General features: G+C 34.1%; 1 protein-coding gene across 1 annotated transcript in view; it reads left to right on the forward strand.

The window, feature by feature from the left end:
• The window catches only part of CROT (Carnitine O-octanoyltransferase), a 146,464-nt gene that overhangs the window by 109,290 nt on the left and 12,323 nt on the right, over positions 1-24,851 (forward strand). Inside the window, exons 5-9 of the mRNA XM_089102831.1 lie at positions 4,227-4,432; positions 9,313-9,528; positions 12,068-12,259; positions 15,191-15,321; positions 24,598-24,721. Of these exons, the coding sequence (XP_088958957.1) occupies positions 4,227-4,432; positions 9,313-9,528; positions 12,068-12,259; positions 15,191-15,321; positions 24,598-24,721 (869 nt within the window). The remainder of the gene's footprint in view (positions 1-4,226; positions 4,433-9,312; positions 9,529-12,067; positions 12,260-15,190; positions 15,322-24,597; positions 24,722-24,851) is intronic.

Below are 24,851 nucleotides of genomic sequence, written 5' to 3' on the forward strand. Positions count from 1 at the left end.
AGTTAGCTCTTAAATGTGCTCAGCCCTTTATGATCTTCCAGTGCCTCCAAAGTGACGAAGGAAAAAATATATCACTGTTGTCCATACAAAAAACTGATTAGTTCTAGTTATTCAAGAGGGGGATGACGATAATTTACCTTATAAGGTTTCAGCAATGACGATTTAAAGGGGATATTTTTTGATTTGCTAAAACACCATTTTCGATTCATTCAGTCTTGCGGTGACAAATAGCACATTCACTTTTTTCCACATGCTGTTCAGTATCCATTATAAAATAATTTCCCAAGCCAGGTTTTCAGAAATCTTCAAAACAATTTATGCTTGCGTTTTACGCAAAAAAACTCCCCTTTCTTCTGAAGAATATCCTATACCTCTTGACTCCCCAGATATAGACCCCTCCCTCTCCTCCCCCCCCTAATAAAAAATGCGGGAGTTACGCTCCTGCTTTTTCATCAACATTTGCTGGCTTCAACTTACTCTTCCTATCATTTAATTTTGATTGCGCCTCCAAAACCTCGGGAAGCTCACCCACCTTCATGCTTCGTTTCAGTCTTGGATCAACAAGTTCGGGACACAAACAATGATCCCAGAAATGATCAAGCAGGGGTAACATCTGTTTTCAGAAGCAAATATCACGCTTAACTAAAATGATCTCGATGTCGTCCTGGTCAACAAACACTACAAGGAAGCAGTTCTCTTTATCTAAAATGTTAAGTTGTCCTTGAATTTGGTAGAAGTATTTGTGCTCCCGTTTCAGTATTAAACAACCTTTCTCAGTGTCCCAACGAAGAAAAAAACCTTTTAATAATTTCGGCTGAACAGCTTCTTTTATTATTTTACCTTCAGAAATAGTTGTGACCGTTTTTACTTCCACAATCCCAGTGTCACATATCCCATCAGGAGACGTTACAAGCCACCATCTATCCTGGTCAGTAAAAAGACCAAAACAGTCTGATCTTTGTACAATGATGTCCATTTTTTCCTTGAAGCATTTATAGCAAATGGTTCAGAATGAATTCCACGTCCCATTTGCCATGTGCAGTGTATTTGCTTCCCCTTGACTATTCCATTTTTATTTCCCATAATCAATCACACAGTTTGATACACAGAAAAGAATATTCAAATCACCCTAGCCGACAACTTTTTGTCTTGTCTGATTGCAAAGCAGTTGTTTCTAGACAGGTATACAAAACGGTTGCCGCCTACTCTAAATGCATCTCGAACAGTCTTCCGAAATGATCCGCCCATTATTCTTTGAATGAGGAATAGCGAAGCGAATTCCATCTATTTTTGTAACAGTTTAACAATTTTCGCGTTTTCGTGCAAGTTTACGTTATTTTCTACAGAAACGTCTAAGTAATGTAAGAAATCTGACACGGTGACTGCATAGATCTGACCCTAATGAACAATACGATACACATACATTGTCTATTCGGTCAAAATATTTGCTTCAAATTAGTCGCAAAGTTCTCTGTTTTTAAACAGCATTTTTTTGTCTAAAAAAATTTGAATCATATTTTAAAGATATATCTCGGTGAATTCATAAATCTAAGTCTCAGCTATCGAATAGTACCAAAACTGTCATCTTCAGTGGAAAATTGAAGACAGTACGCGGTTTATTTAAAAACGGTCAAAGACATCCATAGTGAGCATAAACCTTAAGCGAAAAAGAATTGAGAGGAAGCTGTGCAATTGAAAATAAGTGACTATATGCTCAGATTTGTGTTTAGGGTTATTTTTACTGAAAAAAAACAAAAGAATGGAGTTTGGGTAAAAATAAATAGCCTGTTTCAGTTTTTATTTGGAGAAACAGAAACCATTCTTTTGCAAGTAAAATACAAAAGATACTTTAAAATTCGGAATAAAATCTAGTATATGCAAATTTAGACTTTTAAGAGGGCTAATACAAGTAAAGAACCAACAACCCTTGGTAGAACACACGAATATATATACAAGACCCGTGTTTTCTGGTTTTGATTTTTTTAACGTTCTCGACCCCTCGACCCTTTCTGCTCAGTTGTCAAGTTCATTGAAATCAGTTCAAATTCAAAATTGAACCACAATTTCTTACATCTTTTTGTTTTAAAACTTCAAATTCAACAAAAGGAAGTATTTTAGTTTTTCAAAAATAATTAGAAGATCCTGTTATATTACCCTGAAATTAAGTAAAAATTAGTCTGACTCCAATTTGGAGAGGAAGGTATAAAGAAATTAGAACTAAGTATAATTGAAAAGGAAAAAGATAATAAAAAGAGATATTTACTAGAAACACTGAATTAAGACAATATTACATAGTTTGGTACGGGATATTGATGCCTCTGTCTATAAAAAACGTAGGCCTGGGGGTATGCTCATTGCAAGAAGTTTGAAACAATACTTGTAGGGACTTGCTGCTGATTTTAAATACTGAGGTACTAATAGCTTTATTGAACTAGAACTTGCTTGATGTGACTGGTTTCAATAATTTGAAGAATTGGCCATGCGATTACGAGAACTATTCCTATTCATGCCAATTTAAATGAAATGTTAATGTTTGTATTTGGTTTATAACCCAATTTCAATCTGTTAAAATGCGAGTACTTTTCTGTTGTTCCGTGTTTGATATTGATTTAAAATTTGACATTAATTAGATCTGACCTACGATTTTTTCAGTTTTTGTTTTAAATACGTTTTTTTTGGAAAAGATTTTTATGAAACAGAAATGTTTATATATATTTTGGTGTGACATGTGTATTGATATTTTTTTTTTTTTTTTAGCTTTTAAAGAAAAAACAGATGAATAAAAAACCGCTTTAATCTTATGTTGTTCCTAAGAAAAGAGTTTTGTTTTTTGTTTTGTTATAGAAAAAAGAATAAAAGATACTGGTAGTAGGGATACTAAAAGAAAAATAGTGCTGATGGCTGATAAAGAGTTTAGCTGTCAAATATCTCGTTTTCTTGTTTTCCATTTGGGAATTTCAAAATGTAGTGAAAAACAAAATCATTGGTAAATGGTCATTTATCTTCGGTGTTGCCAGGGAGGCCTCTGTAAAGCTGCCCCTCCCAAATTTGTAGCATTTAAAATTATCAGGAATAATCTAACAATTTACTTTTTCTGACAAAAAATGCCTCTTTCCCTTTCAAGAAAGATCCTGGCCGTTTAGGATTAAGGGACTTAAGTATCCATTAATTAATTAAAAGGGACTTAAGTATCCTTTAATTATCTATAATTAACATTTATTAAATTGCCTGGGTTTCAAAAATATCATTCGTATCGACGAGTGCTATGAATTGTGTTCAAACCAGTCACGCGGCTAATAAAATAGATTTAAAATGTTAACACTGCATGAGACTCGTTTCATTGTTAAGCTGTCTAAGACTGGCCTACTAAATGTCCCGTGCTTTTTTCAATGTAAATGTGGGAAAGTAAGACCAGCTAAATATCAAGACTAACTCCAAGTAGGATAAAACATGTCATTTTAAAGGAGCGAACAAGTCAAAGATTAAAATTTCGAAGACATTTGTCATAAAATATAGATTCTGTGAGTACGACGTTTGCTTATTTCTGAAGTGGTAAATTTTATGCATATTAAGACTTCAGATTTAATCGGTTAGTTCTCTGCTTAGTTCTTCTGCAGGTAAGAGAGAAATGGCTAAGAGAAAGGCCAGACGCCCTCTACTAGTTTTAGATGAGATTACTAGTTTTGAATGAGAATACTATACATGGCTTATACTAGAGAGATGCTAGTTTTGGATGAGAGTAGTACCACATGGCTTAAATTCTTGCGTTTTTTCTTGAGAGATGGCGACCAAAGAGTTTTCACCCAGTTGTTTGCTGGATTTGGATAGTGCCGTACAAAGTTTCTAATAATATTTGTTGGCTACGGCTCTTATCTAGAGGGTAGAATTCTTCAGTAACAACTTACACGTAATCCATTTCATTTCGAAGTGTGTTAGGAATGTGCATTTGCAAGACCTATAGCAATTTTATTGGGGTTTCGCAAGTTTGTACGCTAAAACAGTAAACTAAATTTTCTATTCGTTCAACAAGAAGGAAAACAGTAATCATCATATCTAGGCAGCCCAATAGCGCTCCCTAAATAAAGAGCGAAGTGGGGAAATGTATTTTGAACTTATTTATTTATCTATTTTTTTTAGACCAGGGCAATTCGTAATGTGTAATTCTGCTTAGAAATGTGTATTTCTCTGTGGAATTTTATGAATTCTTATTCCCATTTTTTTTGCAGCCTTCGAAGGAGATGTCCCTAATCATGTCACTATATCTTGCCGTGGTCATATTTATATTGCGACTCCATTTAATGAAAGAAATGAGCTTATTTGTTGGCAACAGTGGCAAAAACTACTGAGCAATATTGAGAGAGAAGCTTCTTCTTTTGCTTACGGACTTGGTATCGGATCTTTAACCTGTGACTATAGACATAGATGGTATAATGTAAGTACTTGTATTCTTTTATATATATATAATAATAATAATAATAATAATTTATTACAAACCCGCTTATAAAAAAGAAGCATGAAGAAGCGGAGCAAAACAAAAGAAAAGAGAAAATAAAGACGAAAACAAATCAACCGAACATAATAATCTACTAAATACAAACAAATCGCACTTCAACTATCAAGCAAGAAAGTCGCTGGGAAATCAAATAATAGTGCCCTATGTTTCACGAGAGCTTGTTTTTCAAAATTCGGCATGAACTCAACAGGATCAGGTATATGATACTTTTCTAGCAGACCAGTGTTACGGAGGTAAAGTGGCAGACCAAGCAGAAACTTTAAATATTTGCAAAAGCCTGAACGGATTCGCAACATATCCGAATTCGATAGCCAATGCCAAACGGGTGAGATGTAGTGAACAAAGGGAAGAGCGACGGCACGATACAGCCTAGCAAGGATATGCTTATTAAATTTAAACTTCAGAGCTGCAAGTTTAGCATACCCAGACCGAAAACCCGACAGAACCTGGTCAACAAAAAGAGCACGCGAGCTTCTGAGGTCGCTTCCATATGTGATACCTAGGTATCACTATATATATATATATATATATATATATATATATATATATATATATATATATATATATATATATATATATATATATATATATATATATATATATATATATATATATATATATATATATATATATATATATATATATATATATATATATATATATATGTATATATATATATTGTGTTATTGATCATACAGCAGGCTTTCAAAACATCTAAATCAGTGTCACTTTCAACAGCTCTTCGATTGATAAGCCTTATTGAATAAACTTATAAAATGATTGGCTGTGCTTTTCTGAAGACATCATAGAGATCATTAACATTAATAAAAACGAATTTTAAATCAAATGTAGTTTTTCTTTTAATCGAGTGAAAGCCTACTTAGATAGAATTTATCAGCAATGAAGTGGCTTCAGTAAAGATATGTAAAGTAGAACGAAACAAATTTTAAGAAAGAGACTGTGTGGACTGGTAAAGAAAGGTTTGGAGACTCGAATCACGCCCAGATGGTTAAGGCTAAACCTCGGCATTGTTTCTGTTTTTATTTCTGTTTCTGTTTTTCGGAAAAAGAAAACAGAACAAAAGACAGAAACAGTTCATCTGTTTTTGTGGGACCTGTTTCTGTTTCTGCTCTGTATTTTCGAACCTGTTTTTTTGTTGCCTGTTCTCTGTGTTTTTCATTTTACTGAGTGTTTGCGCTTTCACTATTGTCTAGTGGTTAAAGGTCAGTGACCTTTTGTGCTACTATCTGGCGGTGAAAGGTTTGAGCGTCTGTATAACAGAAGATGAAAATAAAAAGAAAAGAAAAACAAAGTCGAGTGTGGTCTTGAATAACAAGAATAAGCGATGCAGAGAGGCAAAAGGTTGAGCGTAAGCTTGATTTGGCATTGTTGTGAATAAACTCAGGTGATCAGAAAAGGTTTAACACCCCAGGACTGAAGTGAGATGAACCTAAAACTCTAGAACTACCTTAACTAGTTCATCAATCATCAATACCTCAAGCCTTCATCAATCATCTTGAGAATTTTGACAAAATAAAGATCATGAAGTTGCTATTTGTCATACTGAAAAGGATTCGCTTTCTAGAAACGAGAAGTTGGAAGAGCAGCACAAGATCCAAAGAGGTTCTGGCAATATCTCGAGGAAAGGATCTTGAGATATTCGCTCTATGATGTTGTGAAACTGTTCTAATCAAGTGAAGTAAACAAAGCAGTGTGTCAGAGCAGTACTTGCAGACAAGATATTTCTGTCTGTATTCGACAAGATGGTATGAGCAGACTTATTAACCTTTCAGCGGTGGTCTGTTCCCTACATCTTCTCATACAATCAAGAGACACGTCTTTCAAGCAAAGAAAAATAAACTTGTGAAGTTGGAAGCGGATATGAGAGATGCCAAAAATTTTCGTTGACCTTTGACTGTTGGTCATATACAGGAAAGGGCTACCTGGCAGTAATTGTGTATCTCAGGCAAATAGGTGGATAATTGGCCTGAAAGTCAAACACACAGCTGAAAATATAGTTGCAACTATCAGAGTGGTTCTGAAAAAATATGCAATTGAAGACAAAGCATTTTTTGCTTTATCAGACTCTTGTTCAAATGTTGTTAAAGCCCGCTACCTCGGAGGGATTGAAAGGTTTTCATGTTTTGGTCATTGCCTTCACATTTGCGTGCGTTCAAGTTCTGGGGAGAATCTGACGTAGAGTAAGTAATTGAATGTGAATCTGATAACAACGACGACTCTAGTAGAGTTATCGTCTAGTAGTCTAGTAGAGTCAAGAGGTTGATACAACCGAGGATGACCTACCCGATGTCATAGATAGAGATGCTGCTAACATCGCATCTGAAATGGATGATCCTGACGAGTCGGATGAAGGTTGGTGGTTGGGCCGAAACTACATCTGATTCTGGAGGCAGTGCTAGAGATATAGCAACAGAGTCAATAAATGCTGCGCTGCAGAGATTGCGTAAAACTCTGAAGTTGCTGAAAAAATTGAATGTCCATCATGACATATTTCAAGGTCTTTGCACGGACATAGGGCTGAGTGATCATACACTTCATGACATGAAAGTTTGCTGGAACATCACACAAACCATGATTAGATTTCCCTATCAGAAAAAGTCTGTCTTTTAGAAATTTTGTGAGATTAACATATGAGACATTAAGATCAGAGAACGGGAACTGTCCGAGCAGGAAGGGTCGATTCTTCAGAGCATATCTAGTTGTTTTTGCTCTTTGAAGAGGGAGCTAAAATTGCCAGTAAATCTATGTACATGACATCGAGCAAAGTGTACATGGTGATAAAGGGGCTGGTAAACTTCTGCGAGGTGAGATCGAAGAACTAGCTCGAAAATTCTCTCAAGGATCAGCACTTATTCCTGCTGAATAAGTACTTCACAACCCTAAATTCAAATTGTATCTTTAGTAGCATGCAGCTTGAATGGATACATTTGCCTATGAATGACTTTGGTGGAGAGAGTGGTGGCCAGACAGTTACTCACAAGCTTAGGCCTAGTTAGCAGCTCATGTGAGCTTAGGTGAGAACAGGAATATGAAAGAACGAGAGAGTTTGAGTGAAGATAATGACCTTGTTCCTAGGTTTTTAAACAAAAAAGGACGAACACCCTCTGTCCAAGTATCATATACTACAGCAGGTCGGAATGTGGAAAACATAGTCAAAGCCTATGAAGAGAGTGTTATCAGCTGTCTTGTTGAGTGCCGACGAAATGGCCAGTCGGAAATAATTTTTTTTTTTCTGTATTTAGCTAGCTTTTGTGAGTAATGTTTTGTCAGCTAAGAAGAAGCTGTAGTCTAACTCCGAGATATCTCTCGTATATTGAGAACCCGGAGCTCAAATTTTTACTTAAAATTTGTCCGAAACAGAGCAAGAACTTGCAGCACCATTAGCTCAGATCTTGGAACAAAACAAGTGAGGTCTGGAATTTGCAAAGAAGTGGAAAGGGGTTTATAGTACAAGTCAGTAGAAAAGGTGGCTCTGGGGATTTTACCAGTGTCCGTGTTCTACAGATTTTGGAACCGTGGATGCAGCAGTAGCTGAAACCTAGTAATGAGTGAATCTCGAACCATTGTAACCGAACATTAGAAAAATGTGTTTTTAGAAAAGCTACTCTATGCAAAAAAAAAACATCTGATGTTTTTGATTCAGTTAGCATTCAGGAATACTAACTATTACCTACGTTAAACTTCAATTTAGATCTTAAGCACAAAAACCAACCTTTATTTTTGAAAGAAAAGCCTGGAACGTCTCTACAATGGTATTGGATTGAAATAAAAAGTACACCTTTGAAATTGCCATGGTCGAAAACACTTAACCGGAGGAATACAGACCCACACATTAAAAACCAACATGATCGTATTTTTAGCATGAATAGCACTGATGTGTCTCCTTTATCTTTATATTTCGCTTTTTTTCCCAAACGCCCGCAGGTCACTGGATAGTTGTAGAGAGACGATTGAGGGCTCTATCGAAGAATTTTGTTTACAGTTAGTGCCCTTTTTGTAAATTGAGATCAATAGCGCCAGTTTAAAATGTTTTTTCAACCTTCCACTGTGCCAATTACCAGACTTGTTGTTCTTTTAGTTAACTGATCTGTTTGACTTTTAGAGTCAGTTGCATCCCGGAGGTCACCGAATATGCTCTTTATCATCTCATAGCCCCTGCCACAAGCGCACCCAGAAAATAGGTATTTAGTATGGTTTGCTATTTTGTTTGCGAGTAATGTGCGAGTACAACCGACAGAGCCCTAGAAATAAGAATGTTTCGTAGTGACAAGTTCAAAGTTTGAACTTGTTACTTAGGAAGAAGTTTGAACCTCATAACTGGTTGGATAAAAAATGTATTGATCATAGTTCAGAATACAAGTTAGTAGTGAATCATAATAAAAAAGCGTGGTTATGCAACATACTATCAAATGCTTTTGAAATATCAACTCTGCACACAAATAGTTGTTTTAAAAATTATGATGGTGTTCCAATATTTCTAGAAATATTGCGTGTGCATTTTGAACCCCTACACCATTTCGAAAACCTAACTGATGGTCCCCCATATCACATTTTGTTGATAAATATGGGAGTAAAATATTTTCAGATAATTTACTAATACAGAACAAAGTGTCATTGCACCGTCAGAAGTAACAGACATTGATTATGATTGTTTATTGTATTTCAGCATTTAATGTTTAGTTGTTGTAATAATAATAATAACCCTAAAGAGTAACATTTTATTGTGTATTAAGACTCCACGGTCTAGTTTCACTATTGCTGTTTTTTTTTTCTTTTAGAATCGGGAAACTCTTCGAAGTATTAACACTATGAATCAGAAAAACCTGGAATTAATAGAAAGTGCTGTGCTAGCCGTATCAATTGATGAAGATAGACCACGAAGCGAATCAGAGTGCATAAGGCACTTGTTGGCTGGTAATCCAATGAACCGTTGGGCTGACAAGAGCACAACACTTGTTTGTTTTGCCAGTGGCTGGGTTGGTATGACAAGCGATGTAAGTAGCCAATGTTTTATGAACACTTGTAAATTTTGCGTCTGATTTAACTAGAATCAAGACTCACAAGCTCCATTTTTTTTGGTTTCCGGAACATTTCTAGCTCTAAGACTAGTAATGTAAGTAGCTGCTTTTTTGGACACTATAAAACTTTTATTTGAATTAACCGGAATCTAGATTCAGAAACTTCATTTTTCCGGTTGCTAGAAAATGTCTAGTTTCTAAACTAGTAATGTAAGTAGCTGATTTTTTAAAACAACATAGTTTTTTTTTTTATTATAACTAGCTAGAATCTAAATTCACAATCTCAAATTTTCCGTTTTTCAGAAAATTTCTGGTTTCTAGATAAGTGATACAAGTGGTTGATTTTTTTTCAAACACCATCAATTTATAATTTTAATAGGCTAGAATCCAGACTCACAAACTTCATTTTTCTAGTTTCCAGAAAATTTTTAGTTTCTCAGCTAATGATGCAAGTAGCTGGATTTTTTAAACACCATAAATTTTTAATCTGAATTAGCTGGAATCAAGACTCGCGAGCTTTATTTTTTCTAGTTTCTGGAAAATTAGAAAAACTGACCAATTTCCTTAAATTTTTCTATCAACTTATTATTTTACACCTAAATAATATCAATAAACTGATTCAGTGTGAATTTAGAAAAGTTCTTTCGTCTATTTTTTTGTATTTTTTTTTTTAATTTACTGAAAATCATTTAATGATTTAGCTAATTCATTAGCCGAAAAAAACAGTTCTTTACCTAGCAAAATTTCTTCTTCATAGGATTTTTGACATATTCCTCCCTAAAGTGGTTTGACATATTACCCTATTTGAGAGATGCGGAATTTGTATCTTGTTTTGTTGTTTTCAAGATTGTTTCTGTTGAATCATAAATTATATTAATGATCTGAACTGTAGGTCGAAGCCAATTAAAAGTTTTGGGAAAATGAAAATAAACAAGCCTGATCTTATATCTGTAGGTGAATATTTTGATCGTCGCTTGATGATAGCCTATATATGAATATTGTTTTCTGTAGATTATTATAGAAACTGAAATATATACTATTAAATCAAGAAACAGTAAGGCAGGGACTTTTTTGAAAATAAATAATAGTGTTATTTTTTTCCTGAATTACTTGAAATTAAAAAAAAAGAATCTAATTCGCGTTCCAAATATTGTCAAGACTTATCTTTCCTATCCATTGGTATGTAGTGTGTATCAAAAGTGTTTAACAAATTTACTCATTACAAGTATAGAATGTATTGAGAGAAATACAAAACTTACTTACTTACTTACTGCTTACGGCTCTTTCCGGGACGGCAAAGAGAACGATGAGACCAGGCGCCTCCATGTTCCCCTATTGTTTACCATGCTGACGTCTTCTTCCATTAGGATATGGGTTTGGACAAGGAGTTCATTGGCTTTGCTCTTCCACCTATTGGGGAGTGGATCTGGTACGTTTTCATCCGTGCATATAGGGGTCGAAGTATAAAAAACAACCCATGCTTGGGTGTCATGTGGGAGACGAAAGAGGTGGCCGTACCAGCAAACAGTACGCTGGGAAAGTTTCGTTAAGAAAGGAGATTTCGAATTACGTTCGCAACCTAGTATATGCGCAGCATGTAATACAAAACGGAAGAAATTATATCCTTTTTGGAAGGAAAGCAATGACTATTAAACAAAAACCAAATCTGCTAAAAAAAAATGGCAAGAGCCTAAAATTGTAAAAGCATGTGCAGACGAGTTTTGCTCCCTTTATAGACTTGAAAACCAAAACAAAATAACCTCCTTTGTGATGTTACAAAGACTAATGTGTTTTTTTTTCATTTCTTTCTTTTTGCCTACACGGCTTATCCTTTGCGATATGCGAAGAAAGGCAGCCTTTTTTTGTGCTATGTGCTGTGTATTTGTAAAATCATTTTATATTTTGTGTGTTTTATTATTGAATGGTGTAGGAAAATAGTTGTAGAATTAGAACTTCTTGAAATCAACTATTTGATAAATAACTGCTTTAATGAGTATTTTCAAGAGATGCAAGTACAAAAAATACACATGTTTGAGCTACGTGTGGGAACATGACATAACCATTCGTTAAAGGAGAATAATCCTTGCCAGATGAAGGGTTCCTAGCAGAAGATTTAAGATATTACGCTAAGTGATGGTAATAACTATTACTCCTTCATCGAGCGAACTGATCCATTTTATAAAGTAATTGTAGCCCAAGCAGTATTTCTGTTGATGAAAAAATCGTTTAAATAGATAGGACTTTACGGTTCGTCGAGTTTTTTATCATTGTTGTTTAAAAGACGTCTTTTGATATCTTGAAAAGCCGTTCTCGAAAAATGTGTAACTGATATTTATCAATGTCTCAATAGAGATTTAGGCTTTTTGCATTTAACTTGTTTCGGAATCTACATTCTTATGATAATCATGCATATTCACAATACTGAGTTTAAGCTTGATTAATTATTTGTAAGTTTGAAGGATTGAATTTAAATTAACAATACTGACGGATTTGTAAAGCCCCTGTGTTTTTTCAGCATACACCATTCGACGCTATGTGCAGTGTTTTGTGTACTTATTTTGCGTATGAGTATTTGAAATTACAACCAGAGAAGCTAGAAAAACCTCACAAATCCCACGAGCCCCCTATATTTAGAAAGCTGGAGTTTATTGTTGATGAAAGAGTGACAGAAGCTGTTTTGCTGGCAAAAAAAGTTGGTGACGAGATGGTAAACTAGGCATTTATACATAAATTGTTTGCTCTCTCTCTCTCTCTCTCTCTCTCTCTCTCTCTCTCTCTCTCTCTCTCTCTCTCTCTCTCTCTCTCTCTCTCTCTCTCTCTCTCTCTCTCTCTCTCTCTCTTTCTTTCTCTCTTTCTCTCTCTCTCTCTCTTTCTCTCTCTCTTACTCTCACTCTCTCTCTCTCTCTTACTATCTCTCTCTCTTACTCTCTCCCCCTCTGTCTCTCTCTTTCTCTCTCTTTCCCTTCTCTCTCTCTCCCTCTCTCTTTCTCTGTCAATTTTACTTTCTCTTCTTTCTCCCCTCCCCATGTCTCTCTATTGCCGATTTTTAAATGTCATCTCTCTTTCCCTTTTAATATTTCTCTCTTCCCCTCCGCCCTCTCTCTTTGTCGCTTTTGATCTCTCTTCTCTTTCCCCTCTTTTCTCTCTCTTTCCCCTCCCCTCTCTCTCTCTCTCCCATTGTACAGTTTATCTAACTTATGTCATTAATAATAATGATTGGTAGTCTAATTGCTTATTTAGAAATGTTTCAACGAAAACCGTTATTTTTTCTTGTTTTGAAAATCGATTATTACCATTTAAATTATATTTATCAAAGACTCATAAATTTGCATTTTTCGTATTTTCTATGCATTTATTGCAAAAAAAGGGTTTCAAAGTGAAAAGTCATATTAAGACCTATTTTTGTGAACGCTTCATAGAAATAGCTGCTAATCATAGCTAAGAAGATTTGTAGATGTTAATTCCATTCTTCTGTTCGAATCCTAAATGCATGAACCAAAAGGACAGCTAGTTATAACCCAAATGGCTAGTAGCAGTAGATGTCAGCAGTTTCGGATCCATGGTAAAATGTTCCTTTTTATCACCAAGTGTTTCTGTTTATTAATTAAGAAAAAATTTCGGAAATGTTAATTCCATTCCTCTATCCGAGTCCCAAATGCATGAACTGAAATGACAGCCAGTCAAAACCCAAAAGGCCAGGAGCTGTAGATGGCAGTAGATTCGGATCAATGGGAAAATACTCCTTTTTATAATAAAATTTGTTAATTAATTATGCTAGGGAAATACTTTTGCTCATCATGACTGTTTTCTATTGTAATTTAGTTTTATTTAGGAATTCTTGTCTGTATGGTTCCCGTCTAAAATGGAGTTTTTCATTCATGAAAAAAATGAGTCACAAAACGAAAGCTTGGATTTTAACTTCCGACAGTCGCCTCATACATAGACAAAACACCTTTACTTTTGCTGACTCTGTAGGCTTGTGCTCAAGGACGAGTGAAACCTATCCTTTCTGCCTCTTGGCAAGAAATATATGTAAAATTCATAATGTAATATTAAAATCATCAATTCATTAAGTGGTCCAAACTTTGTACAAAGACAATTTCTTGCGAAGAAGAGGATGAAATCAATGTGTTTCCCCCGTAACGACGTCAGAGTAGATTTAATAATTAAACCTCTGTTCAAAGAAACTTTTGCCGACATTCTTTATCTAAAACAATTGGATAAAGAATGTCAGAAATACAATCAATTAAATATGAATATAGAATATGGCGTGTCCTTTAAAACTAATATTTTTATATGATTATGCACACGACAGAGGTATGAAATCGTAGTTTTGAACAGTAAAAGTGCATCTGCTGTATATATTAACTAAAATTGAAATCACTTCTTGTTGCTGAAATACATAATTTCCAGTTTTTGTTTTGCAAATATAGTTCCTGTTTTTTTTTATAGTTTTTAAAGATGAATTGTAGGCTAAATAATTTATTGTTTTTTAGTGTATTTACTATTCTTAGTAAATAGAAAAATATAGTAAAAATAATAGAAGTTATTAAAAAAGATTAGTAAAAAAATAGTAATATTAGTAAATAAAAGTAGTTAAAAAATTACAAATAAAAAGTAAAAAATTTGCTAATTTTAAAGATGGTGTTGAATGGTGTGTAATTATTCCGTACCTTTCGAAGATTACAAGAGTTTCAAACATGACCACATTCCAATTCAGCGCCACCATGCTGCTTACTACAAATTGGTTTCCAGTGTTCTCGTTATCATCATTGTTTACGAGAGGTTTTTAACAATATATCGGACTCCCGACACATATAGGTATGAGGCATAAAAACAAACAACTAATTTTCCTTAAAGAGAAATGACTAGTCTTATAATTTGTCTACTACTACTACTGCTACTTCTAACAACTTACTGAAACACCAACACATCTACCTCCTACATCCCAAACTATTCGAAGCCTCCCTCTTTACACCCTTCCAAGAAGTTTTGAATTCCCTTATGTCTTTCCTTATGACATTCTCCTACCCCGTATGGTGATGACCTGATTTCCGTTTTGGCCTTGGTCGACAATGGTGGTATTTGGCAATGTTTCATCTACAGATCGTGCCCTAGCCATCTCATCTTTTCTCTCAGTGTAGCCTTAGAAACCGGGGTTTAACCATATTTTTCGTACAGCTTCCTGTTTGAGATACAGTTGGTCAGACGGGTGCCCAAAACAATATCTAGGCAATTTCTCTGGAAAACATTTAGGAAATCCTCCCCTGTCTTTTGGACGCTTCAAAACCATACTTGACCCCTGTCATCAACGAAGCTCAAGTATTCTAATCTTGGGCTGATTCATTTGGAAATATTTTTTTTCTGAATATTTTTCAACTGATAATGATGATGTAAGGGGGGGGGGGGCTAATCCAAAATAATCTACTTGGGATAATCTTGTCTAGGGCCAGGGCCTTAGATTAGAGTTTTTATTTATCAGTTATATTGGTGGGAATTATGTTTATATAGCAAGGGTCTGCAGATTCTGCCCTGAACTTGAATAGCTGAAGATGGCTGTATTTTTGCTGTAATTCAGGAAATGTATGGCCAACTGGTAACTTCCATTGAACCGAACTTTGACTATTACTTTTTTTAGTTGGCAGATATTCTATTGGAGAAACGACCTTTCGGCCACTATGGCAAAAGCTTCATTTCAAAATTCAAGCTACATCCAGATGCCTATGTTCAAATGGCCATGCAATTAGCATATTACAGACTCCATAACAAGTAAGAGTAATAGAAATTATTTTGTGGTCTTTCAGATTGGAGCAGATGCGTTTCTCAATAGGGTATGCTGGTAAAAATATCAAATTCTTATCTAAGATTATGTATTCTAAAACTAAAGAATTATGGTGGCGAAGCTCTATAGATAGCTTGCAGAAGATATTTTGATGTTTAAAAAAAGTTTGTATGTTTGAACCCAATGATTTCCTTAAAATGAGCTGCATCCTAAATAACTACAATTCTCTCCTTATTGGTTGCGCGTGCGCAAAATGGTACGCCTTTTTTATTAATTAACACGAATGTTTTGATTATTTTTTGTGACCTCGGGCTTTTGTTTGTTTTGTTTTTTTTTTTGCTAGGAAATTAGGTAATGTGGTATGTAGTATGTACCTTGAAAAGCCTTTTTATAAACGGAATTGTGTGCTATTTAGGCTATTTGTATCAGAGTTGTCACGTTTTTGGATGGATCATATAATGACGGTATGCCAATTGTGATCATATTCTGCTAAGACAATAAATAAGAATTTAATGACTAGAATGGGGTAAAGTGGCATGCATTAGGTAGCATGGTAAGTGTTCTTTCAAGGAAATCTTAGGCTTTCTTTTTATATTTGCGCTGAAGAAAGTTTTCTGAATGGACCGTACAGTGACGGTTTGACATTCTTAATTATATTCTGCTAAGACGAAAAATAATAACTATTTAGCATATATAACGCACTGGATGACTAATTTAATATAATTGTGGTAACAGCTAATGAAGAAATACGGCAAACTAAAATCGTATTTTATTAAAATTGATTTCCAGTAACCTTTTATTTCTTTGCTTCAAAAAATTCCAGTATATGACTTTTGACGTCTGTCTACGACTTTATTCTCTTTATTCTCTTGTCTTCATTCACACTTAATTGTGTGAATATAAGGTTATATTGAAACCAGTATTGAAACCAGTTTTATGCGTTTATTTGGATATAATCGCCTAAGGCTGAGTGAGATAATGGTATCTATGTTAGTATATTTTAGTTAAATATTTAATCTATAGAGATGATTGATCTACAGAGGTAGATTGATGATTTTCAATCAAATGAGCCAATTCTGGAGTTTTTACGACCACCCTTTTCATAAAAACCTTATACACCCTTGGGGTATAACTTACAACCCTTGCGCTGAGGGCTGTGGGGGGTGGGTTGACATCCTCAAAGATATAATTTCTAGACCTTTCAACTAAGATGAACAAAATGGCTATCTCAAAATGTCGATTAGATGTGTTTTGGGATTTGATGGGCGTGGGGGGAGGGGGGCTGTTGCCCTCCAATCACTTTTAACTATTAAAAAGGGCAGAAACCATTTTAAATTCCAGCCAAATGAGCCTTTTTCGAAGTTTCTACGGCAACAAATGGCCATCTCAAATTTTCTATCAGAGGCATTTCGGAAAAATACGAGGTTTGGGGGGGGGGGGTCCACCCTCCGATCACTCTGAATCTTAAAAAGAGCATTATAACTTCTGATTACTAATTCAATTATTCCCCCCCCACCGAAGCTTATACAATCACCCTTTCTATATAAACCTTATATGCCCCAGGGTATAATTTACAACCCTTGCCCTGAGGGCTGTGGGAGGGTTGTCACCCTCAAAGACATAATATCCGGATTTTTCAACTACGTTAAACAAAAGGGCTATCTTAAAATTGTGATTGGATAAGTTCGGGGAAACATTGGGTGGGGGAGGGAGTTTAGTTGCCCTCCAATCAGTTTCGAATATTAAAAAGGGCACTTGCCTTTTCAGTTTCCAATTGAATGTGCCGTTTTCGAAGTTTGTACGACAACTCCTTCGATATGAAGTGCCCTGGCCTAAGGTAAACCAAAAATAACAATAAATAAAAGATGAATAAATAATACATTGTGCCCACATCACTCTTTACTTGGACAGCACTATTGTGCTGCCTATGGAAAGCTATTGCATAATTGTGTCGTTTTGAAACAGTTGCTTAATATAAAAATGGAAGTCAGTTGAAACTGAAATGTAAGAATAATGAATTGAAATTTTTCATCTCAATTTATGGAACTGAAGAAATGAAACTGAATTTATTCATTTATGAATAAAAAGTTCGTTCTTACTCAAAAGTGCTCTCAAACTAATGCTCTTTGCATTTTCTTTTTTTGCCCTTGGTCACTTAGCTAATTTTTTAATGGGATTCTCCTATAGAACTGGTGGAATGCTTTTAAAAATTCCTATTAGGGTTCAACGCTATTTCAGGCGTCAACGATTCAAATCCGTTTGGTATGCTTTTTAGCGTTGAAATCGATTCACATTAGGGGTAATGTTTATTTGTATATATATATATATATATATATATATATATATATATATATATATATATATATATATATATATATATATATATATATATATATATATATATATATATATATATATATATATATATATATATATATATATATATATATATATATATATATATCCGATTTTATTTTGTTTCATTTGCATTAACCAAACTTGACTTTTTAGAAGTGCCCATATAATGGGAAAGTACCAAATCTCCCTATCAAAAGCTTTAAATATGGTGCTTAAAATCAAATATTTAGCTTTAAAGACACGGCATTTGCCTTGTTACATGTTTTTGCGCTGAAACTATTATACTAAACTAAAAACAATGATAAAAATCGACATTTAATAATTAGGACTGTTAAATACCTGTGATGTCACCCGTAGATAAATACATTGTTATTTGGAAGGGGTTAACATATGTATTCTTATAGTCTTTGCAGTGCTAATATTGAAAACTTTCTCTATAGTACCAAGGACATAAAAATCAAAACATCTCCAACCCATAGACTCATCTTAGGTCTATTCTTACCTGTCAATTACGATTGCCTAAGAATTTTTATTTTGGTTGTTAAAAAATCATGAGGTTTTTAGAGAAGTTGCACGTTTTCGTCAGTGTTGTCACGTCGAATCGTGAAAATAAGCAAAACTTCTTAGTTAAATTTGAAAGTGCTTTTCGTCCGCAAAAATTCAAACATTAACAAACTGTCGATTCCCAAAGACAGTTACACCTTCGAAAAAAAAACTACATCTTCTTAAGCTGTCTGGTGTACTACGAGCTTTATTTTCCTGCCCAAAATTTTCAAAACCGAATAGGGAGAACTTTTCATTAAGTGTTGAATTCTCCATTTTTTTTTATTGTTGAAAAATGTATATGGATCTGTAAATCGCAATTTAATTAATTCAAATAGTCTTCATTTTCACTATAATTGCTGGGCTAATAACTTTTTGAAAAGGTGTTCTGGAGAAGGATTTCCAAAATGAGAAATTTCGTTGTCCGACAGCATACTAAATGTACTCGATCTTTCTTGGGAAAATAATCATAGTTTGCCACATTGTACACCCAGGAAAGAAACTTAAATTTTCATTTTAACGCTTTTTCTGGGTATTTTATAATATAAGACTTCTTTACTAACTGATTTTTTTCGACCAACTTTCTTTAGAAAAGAGAAAATCTCTAGAAAATTATAATTATAAATGCAATGGCAGTGTGGCCTAGGAAATTATTCCCACAAGGCTAAGTCTTGGCACTCATCACTAGGTCGGCACTAAGATCGGATTGAACCTAATTTGTCTGATTGAGCTAATTTGCTGAAAGCTTACCTACTAGCTTTTGTTCGCGTATGTCAAACGCAGGGCTTTTTAACAGGAAGCCTCGCGGCCAACATTCTTTGATCTCTAAACACCACACCAGTGCCTCTGGCTGTGCCGCTAGAGTATAGTAATGCGATCGAGCGATTACAAGAGTTCTACAGTTTCTTCCCGCGCTGATATTACAATTACTGTGGTTTTGAAAAGTTTACTATGGAGGAGGTACAGATCAAACGATTGGGCCCAATGTGCCACGATCCGTGTCTCCACTGATGTCTCTCTAACCATCTCTTTGGAGGAGGAGAAAACCCTCCTGATGATATTGTAATGACGGTACTTCTTGAAAACTCTTTTTCTACCCTGGCAGGGCTCGAGGAAATTTAGTCTCATGCAGTCGGAGAATAACTCACTTTTATTTTCCATATGTCAACTGTGACAAAACATAAACTCTAAACAAAATTATAAAGTAAACTTTGAAGTCTACCTACGAACTCTCAAAACAGACTAAAAACAAAATCACTATTTTCACACTAAGAAAGCTTGTGTTCGGGTGGAGCCCAGAATGACACTGGTCAATCCGATAAATGAGGACTTTAAATTAGCGGGATTTTTGAACAATATTATCTTTTCAGTGACCGAGATAAACCGGACAAAAATAGATTTTAACCAAAGCTTTACTTCTTATGAAATTACTGCCTTGGCGACGGTAATTTAGCTTTTCCTTTGAAATTATGCTGTAAGCAAATCTAATCAAAAAGGAGACGGGTGATTGATCTGAAAAAGAAAAAGGGGCAGAGCCCCAATAAAGCCATAAGCAGAAACTTGTGGAGCCTGACTTCCATGTCAGTGTTAATATATAAGGTGGTAAACCAATAAAGAAACAGATTTTAAGAAGATCTCTTGCGGTAACCTTCGAGGTGATTCTAGATGATGATTTTTGAATTTGAGCCTTTTTTATAGCTCCTTTTAAATTTTTATGAGTTGTTCATCATTATTGAACTGTTTGCTCATTTAAGATGCTTGCTCCTCTATTGGTGGCTAATGCAGATTTTCAGTTTAAGGTAATATAGCTCCTCTTAAATTTTTATGAGTTGTTCATCATTATTGAACTGTTTGCTCATTTAAGATGCTTGCTCCTCTTTATTGGTGGATAATGCAGATTTTCAGTTTAAGGTAATATAGCTCCTCTTAAATTTTTATGAGTTGTTCATCATTATTGAACTGTTTTCTCATTTAAGATGCTTGCTCCTCTATTGGTGGCTAATGCAGATTTTCAGTTTAAGGTAATATAGCTCATCTTAAATTTTTATGAGTTGTTCATCATTATTGAACTGTTTGCTCATTTAAGATGCTTGCTCCTCTTTATTGGTGGCTAATGCAGATTTTCAGTTTAAGGTAATATAGCTCCTCTTAAATTTGTATGAGTTGTTCATCATTATTGAACTGTTTGCTCATTTAAGATGCTTGCTCCTCTTTATTGGTGGCTAATGCAGATTTTCAGTTTAAGGTAATATAGCTCCTCTTAAATTTTTATGAGTTGTTCATCATTATTGAACTTTTTGCTCTTTTAAGATGCTTGCTCCTCTATTGGTGGCTAATGCAGATTTTCAGTTTAAGGTAATATAGCTCTTCTTAAATTTTTATGAGTTGTTCATCATTATTGAACTGTTTGCTCATTTAAGATGCTTGCTCCTCTTTATTTGTGGCTAATGCAGATTTTCAGTTTAAGGTAATATAGCTCCTCTTAAATTTTTATGAGTTGTTCATCATTATTGAACTGTTTGCTCATTTAAGATGCTTGCTCCTCTATTGGTGGCTAATGCAGATTTTCAGTTTAAGGTAATATAGCTCTTCTTAAATTTTTATGAGTTGTTCATCATTATTGAACTGTTTGCTCATTTAAGATGCTTGCTCCTCTTTATTGGTGGCTAATGCAGATTTTCAGTTTAAGGTAATATAGCTCCTCTTAAATTTTTATGAGTTGGTCATCATTATTGAACTGTTTGCTCATTTAAGATGCTTGCTCCTCTTTATTGGTGGCTAATGCAGATTTTCAGTTTAAGGTAATATAGCTCATCTTAAATTTTTATGAGTTGTTCATCATTATTGAACTGTTTGCTCATTTAAGATGCTTGCTCCTCTTTATTGGTGGCTAATGCAGATTTTCAGTTTAATGTAATATAGCTCTTCTTAAATTTTTATGAGTTGTTCATCATTATTGAACTGTTTGCTCATTTAAGATGCTTGCTCCTCTATTGGTGGCTAATGCAGATTTTCAGTTTAAGGTAATATAGCTCTTCTTAAATTTTTATGAGTTGTTCATCATTATTGAACTGTTTGCTCATTTAAGATGCTTACTCCTCTTTATTGGTGGCTAATGCAGATTTTCAGTTTAAGGTAATATAGCTCCTCTTAAATTTTTATGAGTTGTTCATCATTATTGAACTGTTTGCTCATTTAAGATGCTTGCTCCTCTATTGGTGGCTAATGCAGATTTTCAGTTTAAGGTAATATAGCTCCTCTTAAATTTTTATGAGTTGTTCATCATTATTGAACTGTTTGCTCATTTAAGATGCTTGCTCCTCTTTATTGGTGGTTAATGCAGATTTTCAGTTTAAGGTAATATAGCTCCTCTTAAATTTTTATGAGTTGTTCATCATTATTGAACTGTTTGCTCATTTAAGATGATTGCTCCTCTTTATTGGTGGCTAATGCAGATTTTCAGTTTAAGGTAATATAGCTCCTCTTAAATTTTTATGAGTTGTTCATCATTATTGAACTGTTTGCTCATTTAAGATGCTTGCTCCTCTTTATTGGTGGCTAATGCAGATTTTCAGTTTAAGGTAATATAGCTCTTCTTAAATTTTTATGAGTTGTTCATCATTATTGAACTGTTTGCTCATTTAAGATGCTTGCTCCTCTTTATTGGTGGTTAATGCAGATTTTCAGTTTAAGGTAATATAGCTCCTCTTAAATTTTTATGAGTTGTTCATCATTATTGAACTGTTTGCTCATTTAAGATGCTTGCTCCTCTTTATTGGTGGCTAATGCAGATTTTCAGTTTAAGGTAATATAGCTCTTCTTAAATTTTTATGAGTTGTTCATCATTATTGAACTGTTTGCTCATTTAAGATGCTTGCTCCTCTTTATTGGTGGCTAATGCAGATTTTGAGTTTAAGGTAATATAGCTCCTCTTAAATTTTTATGAGTTGTTCATCATTATTGAACTGTTTGCTCATTTAAGATGCTTGCTCCTCTTTATTGGTGGCTAATGCAGATTTTCAGTTTAAGTTAATATAGCTCTTCTTAAATTTTTATGAGTTGTTCATCATTATTGAACTGTTTGCTCATTTAAGATGCTTGCTCCTCTTTATTGGTGGCTAATGCAGATTTTCAGTTTAAGGTAATATAGCTCCTCTTAAATTTTTATGAGTTGCTCATCATTATTCAACTGTTTGCTCATTTAAGATGCTTGCTCCTCTTTATTGGTGGCTAATGCAGATTTTCAGTTTAAGGTAATATAGCTCATCTTAAATTTTTATGAGTTGTTCATCATTATTGAACTGTTTGCTCATTTAAGATGCTTGCTCCTCTTTATTGGTGGCTAATGCAGATTTTCAGTTTAAGGTAATATAGCTCCTCTTAAATTTTTATGAGTTGTTCATCATTATTGAACTGTTTGCTCATTTAAGATGCTTGCTCCTCTTTATTGGTGTCTAATGAAGATTTTCAGTTTAAGGTAATATAGCTCTTCTTAAATTTTTATGAGTTGTTCATCATTATTGAACTGTTTGCTCATTTAAGATGCTTGCTCCTCTTTATTGGTGGTTAATGCAGATTTTCAGTTTAAGGTAATATAGCTCCTCTTAAATTTTTATGAGTTGTTCATCATTATTGAACTGTTTGCTCATTTAAGATGCTTGCTCCTCTTTATTGGTGGCTAATGCAGATTTTCAGTTTAAGGTAATATAGCTCCTCTTAAATTTTTATGAGTTGTTCATCATTATTGAACTGTTTGCTCATTTAAGATGCTTGCTCCTCTTTATTGGTGGCTAATGCAGATTTTCAGTTTAAGGTAATATAGCTCTTCTTAAATTTTTATGAGTTGTTCATCATTATTGAACTGTTTGCTCATTTAAGATGCTTGCTCCTCTATTGGTGGCTAATGCAGATTTTCAGTTTAAGGTAATATAGCTCATCTTAAATTTTTATGAGTTGTTCATCATTATTGAACTGTTTGCTCATTTAAGATGCTTGCTCCTCTTTATTGGTGGCTAATGCAGATTTTCAGTTTAAGGTAATATAGCTCCTCTTAAATTTTTATGAGTTTTTCATCATTATTGAACTGTTTGCTCATTTAAGATGCTTGCTCCTCTTTATTGGTGGCTAATGCAGATTTTCAGTTTAAGGTAATATAGCTCTTCTTAAATTTTTATGAGTTGTTCATCATTATTGAACTGTTTGCTCATTTAAGATGCTTGCTCCTCTTTATTAGTGGCTAATGCAGATTTTCAGTTTAAGGTAATATAGCTCCTCTTAAATTTTTATGAGTTGTTCATCATTATTGAACTGTTTGCTCATTTAAGATGCTTGCTCCTCTTTATTGGTGGCTAATGCAGATTTTCAGTTTAAGGTAATATAGCTCTTCTTAAATTTTTATGAGTTGTTCATCATTATTGAACTGTTTGCTCATTTAAGATGCTTGCTCCTCTATTGGTGGCTAATGAAGATTTTCAGTTTAAGGTAATATAGCTCTTCTTAAATTTTTATGAGTTGTTCATCATTATTGAAATGTTTGCTCATTTTAGATGCTTGCTCCTCTTTATTGGTGGCTAATGCAGATTTTCAGTTTAAGGTAATATAGCTCCTCTTAAATTTTTATGAGTTGTTCATCATTATTGAACTGTTTTCTCATTTAAGATGCTTGCTCCTCTATTGGTGGCTAATGCAGATTTTCAGTTTAAGGTAATATAGCTCCTCTTAAATTTTTATGAGTTGTTCATCATTATTGAACTGTTTGCTCATTTAAGATGCTTGATCCTCTTTAGTGGTGGCTAATGCAGATTTTCAGTTTAAGGTAATATAGCTCCTCTTAAATTTTTATGAGTTGTTCATCATTATTGAACTGTTTGCTCATTTAAGATGCTTGCTCCTCTTTATTGGTGGCTAATGCAGATTTTCAGTTTAAGGTAATATAGCTCTTTCTTGGGGACATTAGCATAATCTCTCATATTGTACACTCTGGAAAGAAATTCAAATTTTTGTTTTCATGCTTTTTTTCAACGGCATGTTATATTATAGATCTCTTCTAAAAAGGCTTTTTTCAACTGCTTTTCTTTAGAAAAAGTGAGGATGTTAGAAAAGATCAATAAACTCTCTGAACATTACATGAGTCGAAGTGAGGAACATCCAATTTTTAACCTTTTTTACCTCTCTTAGAATTGACCTTGCTTAGTTGACAGGTAATATGTTTTTTTTAACTGCAAAATAAAATGAATGACTGAAACTAACCGCAGGAAGAAAGTACAAATTGGACTAGTTCTATCACAAGTAAGTGGCAGTGCTGTTGTTAAACTTGTTGCGTTGTTAATCTTGTTCTAATAATTTATTCAATTTTCTTTCAGGCCGGCTCCTACTTATGAAACAGCTACTACGCGTGAGTTTTATCATGGAAGAACGGAAACTGTAAGATCATGCACTGATGAAGCAGTCAAATGGGTTAAAGCAATGGATGACGACTCAATAAAAGTAATTAATGAGCCAATCCTTTGTCAGTGTGTTAAAAGCTTTCTCTCTCGGTCTGATTTAATTCTATTTGACATCGTATTTTTACTTGTAATGTTTCTTTTTCACACTAAAGAGATTTTAAAAAATACCG

The sequence above is a fragment of the Artemia sp. Qi Xiang Cuo genome, chromosome 1, assembly GCF_049724085.1.
Source record: "Artemia sp. Qi Xiang Cuo chromosome 1, ASM4972408v1, whole genome shotgun sequence".
In the NCBI taxonomy this organism is placed as follows: domain Eukaryota; kingdom Metazoa; phylum Arthropoda; class Branchiopoda; order Anostraca; family Artemiidae; genus Artemia; species Artemia sp. Qi Xiang Cuo.